At 40.0% G+C, this 6,973-nt stretch overlaps 1 protein-coding gene across 2 annotated transcripts in view; it reads left to right on the top strand.

The window, feature by feature from the left end:
• Nucleotides 1-3,405: 3,405 nt before the first annotated feature.
• The window catches only part of CAPRIN1 (cell cycle associated protein 1), a 21,033-nt gene continuing 17,465 nt past the window's right edge, over nucleotides 3,406-6,973 (top strand). For both annotated transcript variants that reach the window (XM_031061191.1, XM_014309115.2), the window contains exons 1-4: nucleotides 3,406-3,479; nucleotides 4,670-4,756; nucleotides 6,306-6,544; nucleotides 6,658-6,740. In XM_031061191.1, coding sequence (XP_030917051.1) covers nucleotides 3,444-3,479; nucleotides 4,670-4,756; nucleotides 6,306-6,544; nucleotides 6,658-6,740 — 445 coding nt within the window. In that variant the 5' untranslated portion in view covers nucleotides 3,406-3,443. The remainder of the gene's footprint in view (nucleotides 3,480-4,669; nucleotides 4,757-6,305; nucleotides 6,545-6,657; nucleotides 6,741-6,973) is intronic.

Genomic DNA, 6,973 nt, shown 5'->3' with positions numbered 1-6,973 from the left:
TTTGGCTTCAGTGCAAACTGTATTATACAGCTATTTTAAATTTTGGATTATCTTAATTGCTTTTGTACTGTCAAAAACATTCATTCAGCTTTTGAGATACCTGAGGAGACAAACTTGGAATGTCCTTTCCATCTTTTCTTATCTTGTGGTAGAGTTTGAATTACTAAAGATTTACTCCAGCTGTTGACAGAGGTTACCTTGTCACCTTGCAGCTTGTTGTGCACACTTGTGCTGCTGTAATTGGTAGAACCGCAGCATTGAAATTATCTGGTTAAATATAGAGCTTCCCTCCTGCTCCTGACCCCCTTTTTTAAGGGTTATTTTTAATCTGATGATTCCAGTGATCCAGTTTGCAGCACAGCACTGGAAGTGGTGGCTCAATGGTCAGGCATTTCTAAAACCAGGGTAGGTTTGGAGGGTAATGCCAGGTAACTGCAGTTTTTGTTTCCACTTCAGGATGATGTTTTTGAGACAGTGCAGAGGAGGTGAAGAGAATTGTCTATTAGTGCAATAAAGTAACTCAGTTTTGGATTCCTATTAAAGTAAAATCCAGGGCATAGTTAAGCAGTGAGCACCACAGTCCCAAGAGGCTGTTAATGGTGCTTTTTCCCCAGGAAACTCCAAATTACTTCAGGTATCTCAGTGGAAAAAGCTGAAGCAGAGTGGCTGGCTGCCTGCAGGACTGGGAGCTGCTGACTCACGAGCTGTTCAATACACAATTCATGTGCTCACTTTGCCACTGGGTTTTTTTTTTCCTGCTGGTTTGGTTTTCGTGCTCGGAGATCTCTGTCTGAGGAGTGAGGGTGAAGTTGTGTCAGGAGGGGTAAGATGAAGAGTCTTCCCCTCTTGCAGGCACTGCAGTAGGTTCCTGAGCAGGAATTTCACTGCAGTTGTTTTACAGCTCTAATGCTGCTCTTGGACTGCTGTTAGTTGACAGTGCAGATTAAAAAGGAAGGCATTTAGTTAATATTTCTGTGTAATGCAGTTTTGGATCTTAAAAGTGTCTTTGTGATGATAGAAGAATGCTTACTTGGCAGTCCAAATCTTTGTGGTAACATTTAACTAAATGCACATTGGCTTGTCCTCTGCATTGCAGCTGACAGGGCTTTCCTTCCTTTTACCTTCCCAACAGGAATATTTTGTAAGAAGTAAATGTGAAGACAAGTAACTTTTCTTCTATTCCTAACAGAAAGAGACGTATTACCCTTGGCTTTTTAGTTGAATAAAAATAAGCAAAGCATTTACATTAGACCTAAGAGTATTTGACCATTCAAGAAAAACCTTGTGCATTGTTCACTATGTTACTGCAATAGCTTAATCTGAAAGGACCAACCATGCATGGAAAAAGTATACAGAAAAAATTGTAGTTATTTAGGGTAGTTTTGCCTCTTCCCTCCCTTATGCCCTCAGCCACAAAAGGGATTCTGTGAGTATTTCAGTGCAATTTTGCAATATATGTTGTTTTTTTCAACAAAATCAAACAAAGTAGTGTTCTGGAATACGACGTTCCACCCATTTTGTTTTACTGTTGTTGTTTATGGGTTTGTGTTGGAAACTGGATCACAGAATTTGTTTTAGTGCATTTCTGTAGACCCTGTTCAAGCTGGCTCATGTTTGCAGTCTATTTACTGAGCAGCCTCACAAACAATTGCAGCAGGGTGACCAGGGGAATGGTAATCTGCAGCAGGGGAGCTGGTGACTTTAGCAAGTAGGAAATTCCTTTGAAATTTGCTTGTCTGCAAAGCCCCTTTGCTTTAGGATTTCAGCCATCAGAGGTGTGGGTTGACCTGGCTTTGCACTGGGGCACTGCAGTGGTTCAGTTCTTCCCTTTTGTCTGCACAGCTCAGCCACGCTCTCCCAAATCAAGAGACTGTCCTGTGATTGTCCAAGCATGTCATCATCTGCTCTGAGATCAGGATGGAGAAGAGTAACCTGACCTTATTTCCTGTTGAGATAGATTTGCAGTGTGCCAAATGCTCTCCAGGGCTGCTTTTTTGATCTGTTATGAGCTGTGGCTGCTGCATTTAACAACTGTTACCATGTAGTTTCTGTCCCCAGCATGAAACTCACAGTAATGTATTTTTGGAGCTCTGCAAGTTCTTGCTTTGCCTTTGCCTAGGCCATTGCTGGCTCTGATACACTGGAAGGTGAAGTAGTTAAATGTTCTGTCTGACCTGGAGGACTTAAAAAGATCCAGCACCAAAAATGACATCAAAAGGACCAAGCCTCATAAGGGTGGTAGGGTTTCAGGAAATAATGATGAGCATCAAATACTTAGGAAGAGGAGCTTGCTTGATAAACTGTTCCACAGACTTTGATCTTTCCAAAAGTCTGAGACTGAGCGTAGAATAGAAGTTGAATTAACTAGAAAAATAGCAGTAAAGTATTTTAACTGAAAAGTCTGAAATGAAGAGCAACAGCAACCAAACAAGGTGCCACTCAGTGCAAATGTAAACCCTGAGACAGTGATGGCATCTTTGACATTCAAAATTAAGTATTCTCCTGCTTCTTGTCTTTTGTTATCCTAGATTAGGAAGATAATTGTTAAGAATTTGTTTTAATAACTTTTTAAGTTAGATCATGGCAAATTTTATTCGAAATGCAGTAATTTGTGCTAATACAGAAATGATGAAAACAGTGTAATAATTGGGTGTGTTACCCTTAGAGGCTTTGCTTTCTTTTGAAGAGCCTTTGTAGTTAGCTTGTAGAATCCGTCACTGGGGCACACAGGAGTTTGATTCTGGCTGATGCCACTCTGCTGTGTGGTTTCTGTTGAAGCAGATGAGAAAACTGATCCTGCTGAAAAGTAGCCTAATGATTCTTTTTTCAATTTCTTCCTGTGGAAAAAAAATCCTAATGCTCTTGAACAAAAACTATTTTAGAGCTATTAATATGAATTGTGTTGGTGGGCATTCTTGCACAGAGGATTAGAAACTGTTTAAAATTCTTTACAACTATCTTAAGTGATGGAGCTACAGAGAAACACAGTTCTGAATCTTAATAGCCTTGACAGTGGGGGTTTGCAGTCAGATTTTTGCTATTGTAGGGATAAAGTGGTGATAAACTCTACCTCAGCCCTCAGTTCAGCTCTCTGGTGTTTGGACTGAAGGACATGTGCATTGAGAGTGCTTGTCCCCTTAGGAGGAATGTGAATATACTTGGAAATTGCAACTAGCCATGAAGACATTGTAATAGCCAAATAAGATAAAAATATTTACCTCTTGGGAAAATATTTACATTTTAACCCAGAAGACAGTTTTTCTCTTGTACACTTTCTACGGGACAGTTATGTGCTTGTGTAACATGGTACAGTCTGTGCAGTGTAATATTAGAGTGCATAATTTTGTTAGCACAAGTAGAAAAAAGCTTTTAACTGATTTTTGCCTCTTCATAACAGCATTTTTCTTTTGTTTCAGAGCAAACTTGATGATTACCAGGAACGAATGAACAAGGGAGAACGTCTGAATCAAGATCAACTGGTAAAAACAACCAAAAAAATCCTAATCAGATCTGTTAAATTGTTTTGTTATCTTTGTGATGAGGAGTTTACCCTGCCTCTCTCCTTTTTGGGGTTGGTTCTTAAAGTAGGTTATTGCAGAACTTGATTCAGCAGCAGTTTTGCAGTTGTAAATAAAAAGCAAGTATCAATTTAAATTCAATTATATGGTGCAAACATGCACATTGATACTTCAGGAAATAACCAGATGCTCAGTGTTAAGTGAAGTCAAATCCTTAACAATTATCTTCCCAGTCTGGGATCAACAGTGTTTTATGGATGATTTTTGACACTGAAAGTGAAGGGACAAAAATGTACCCTCCAACTATTGCAGCTGTTGACACTTAGAAGAATGAGCTGCTTCCCTTGGTCCCTTGGATGATTCCATCTTCCATCTTGTGGTGGTTCTGTGCCAGCTGAGAACTGAAACATCACGGATCTGTGTGTTTTTATTTTGTAATGGCCTGGTGTGAAGATAAACCACGATAGAGAACTGACATCATGTTCAGGACGGAAGCTCATGGTTTTTATGAAGCCTGACTACCAGGCTTGATAAAAATAAATGTTAGTTTGGAGAAATGCATTCTTTTGTCACGGCAGGAATGTAAATGTCTCAGCCATATCCCCCTGATTTGATACAATTTCTCAGTAATACCAAATGGGTTGAGGAATTTGGTTTGCTTTGGTGCAGATCAGAGTATTAGGTTTAAGAGATAGCAAAAGCAAAGATTTCTGGAGAAGGGGACATTATGCTCTGTATATTCTGGTTTTGACTCTTAACTGGAGATAACAATACATTAATTCTCAAACTCTTGCGCAGTTCTCAGTTGCCAGATTGTTCTTCTCCCCCATTCTTCAAGTTGTTTGTTAGTTTTTTCAGAAACTGCCTGCAGCCAAACATGAAACCAGTCCATCATCCATGTGAGCACATAAAGGCATATTTCTATGTATGTTTAGCATATCTAAAGAAACTGGAGGCCCTAAGGACATACACAAGTCTTTGATATCTGGGCCAGTGAAAATCTAAATTTACCTTAACATAGTTGCAGTCCCGTTCAGGGATCCTGTGTCTCGCTTTAGAACTAAAAAATGTGGGAATTTATTTGTTGGAAGTATATATTCAGTTCTGTTGCTGATGGTTTACATTTGTGGTCTTTCTGGGTTTTTTTTAAGGATGCAGTGTCAAAGTACCAGGAAGTGACAAATAATCTGGAATTTGCTAAGGAACTGCAGAGGAGTTTTATGGCGCTGAGCCAAGATGTAAGTAAAGATCAAGCATTGCCATGTGGGTTATCCAAACACTTTAAACTCTTCCACTGAGGCAGTAGTCACCTCTGTTTACAGGGATGAATTGCCCTTGTTTTCTTCTATGTTTGACTGTTTTCTTCTGTTTTTTCATATTAGTTGATGTCAGGTTTTCTGAAGAATTTTTTGATGTACTACATAAATGTATGGAAACAAGAATAATGTAATTTTTTGACACAACACAAGTGTTGAAAATAGTGATCACAGAACCAGGTCTGTCATGCATCATTAAAGATGGTCACTTGCTGCCATTAGTAACATTTTCTTAAATGGATTTCATGGGGTTTTCATTTCTTGGTAATACAATCTGAAACTACATTATGGGACAATATTATTTTTGTAAAGGGTAAATTAACTGGATACTATGTAATAGGTAATCTTTTGGGTTGGTGTTTTATCAAGGATGCAGAATAATACTGTAATCAAGAATTAAATTCTGAAAATTTGGGAGTTCTGGAAAGAGCAGCAGCATTGGAAGAATTGGCTGAGTAGTGGATGTTAATACAGCTGACTCTTCTAAGGAGCAGAGTTAGCTTGTGAACAGGCTGGGATAATTTGAAGGGCAGCAGCCTCCTTGTGTTATAAACTGCTTTCTACATTGGCTGTGGCTGTAAATTAATTTGTAGGACTAAGCCAACTCGTTCCTCTATTTTCTGGCATCACAGTTCATCTGTGTTTATGGAATGTTAGTAATGGAGAACGTCCTTTTCTGGATAAGTCTGTTCTGAAGTGTTTTCCTGGTCAGCTGACTGCTAAAACAAGCCAGTGAATGCAGGAGTACCGTATTGGTGCTCTGCTTTCAAACTTGGTGGTACTTTTTCTTGACTGCAGTTAGTTGATTTTAAGATATGTCTTTGATTTTTAAAAACAAAATTTGGATGTTTCAAGTGGGAAAGTTACCATCACGATAGATTTTTGGAAGAGAATATTACATTTCCAGCTGAGTATGGGACGCTGGATACTTGGATTAAGATGAAGAGTGGAAGAAACATCCTGTAGGTTCAGGGTGGTGCTGCATTTAGACCTTGTGGAAGGTTCAGCGCAGAGCACAAGGCTGCTGCTGATGTGTCATCCTCTCCCTCCTTGCATTGGGAATGCTGCAGTGGATGCACGTACTTGTTCCCTGGGGTGTCTGACTGGGGATCTCATGTCCAAGAATTTGTTGAAATCCTTTTTTGGACTTGCTGATCCTGTCTATCTCCCCAGCCTTTCATGTCAAAACATCCCATGAGTTCCCTCTTGTGGTGTGTGAAAAAACAGTCCTTTTGTTTATCTGTTTTAAGCTTATCTCCTGGTAGTTCCAATGAATGCTTCCTACTCTGGTGGGATATGGTGAATAACCTCTCTGTTCCTGTTCTCTGTGTGGCCAGTGTGAACAATCTGCATCACCCAAGCCTTTCCAAATGGAAGAACCCAACACTTAGGCTTTTCCCTTGCCTTCCTCTGGACCTTTTCTTAGCAGTTAAAGACATTTCCAAACAGTTTTTCCTTGGGTCCATTGCAGATCCAGAAGACAATAAAGAAGACAGCTCGCAGGGAGCAGCTGATGCGGGAGGAGGCCGAGCAGAAGCGTTTAAAGACGGTGCTGGAGCTGCAGTTCATTCTGGAGAAGCTGGGGGACGATGAAGTGCGCAGCGACCTCAAACAAGGATCCAGCGGGGTGCCAGTGCTGACAGAGGAGGAGCTGACAATGCTGGATGAGTTCTATAAGCTGGTTTACCCTGAACGAGACATGAACGTGAGGTAGGGTTACAGCAAAGTGCTCCTCTTTCTAATTGCCAGTCAGTTAACAGTGTATGTGGTATGGTAATTTAAAGACTCAGTAAGAAATTAACTCTTATTAATTAATTTTTAAGGTTGAATGAGCAGTATGAGCAAGCATCTGTTCACCTGTGGGACTTACTGGAAGGGAAGGAAAAACCAGTTTGTGGAACAACCTGTAAGTACAGTCTCTGCATGAAGAGACAGCAAACAGAATTTGTGTCTGAACTATAACACACATCTGATGTAAGAGAACTTGGGCAGTTAATTATCTGTGAGGTCTTACAGGAGGTACTTTTTCTCAGCTCTTAGCTGGACTCTTAACAGTGACTTGTGAAGTTTGTACTCAGTCTGTGGTGTATTTTTTATACTGGCTTAGCATTACTCAGTACTGAAGCTCAGTCTATTCCT

This window comes from Geospiza fortis, unplaced genomic scaffold, assembly GCF_000277835.1.
Source record: "Geospiza fortis unplaced genomic scaffold, GeoFor_1.0 scaffold590, whole genome shotgun sequence".
Lineage (NCBI taxonomy): Eukaryota > Metazoa > Chordata > Aves > Passeriformes > Thraupidae > Geospiza > Geospiza fortis.
The sequence above is the reverse complement of the archived record's forward strand: the minus strand, read 5'-3'. Positions and strand labels throughout refer to the sequence as shown.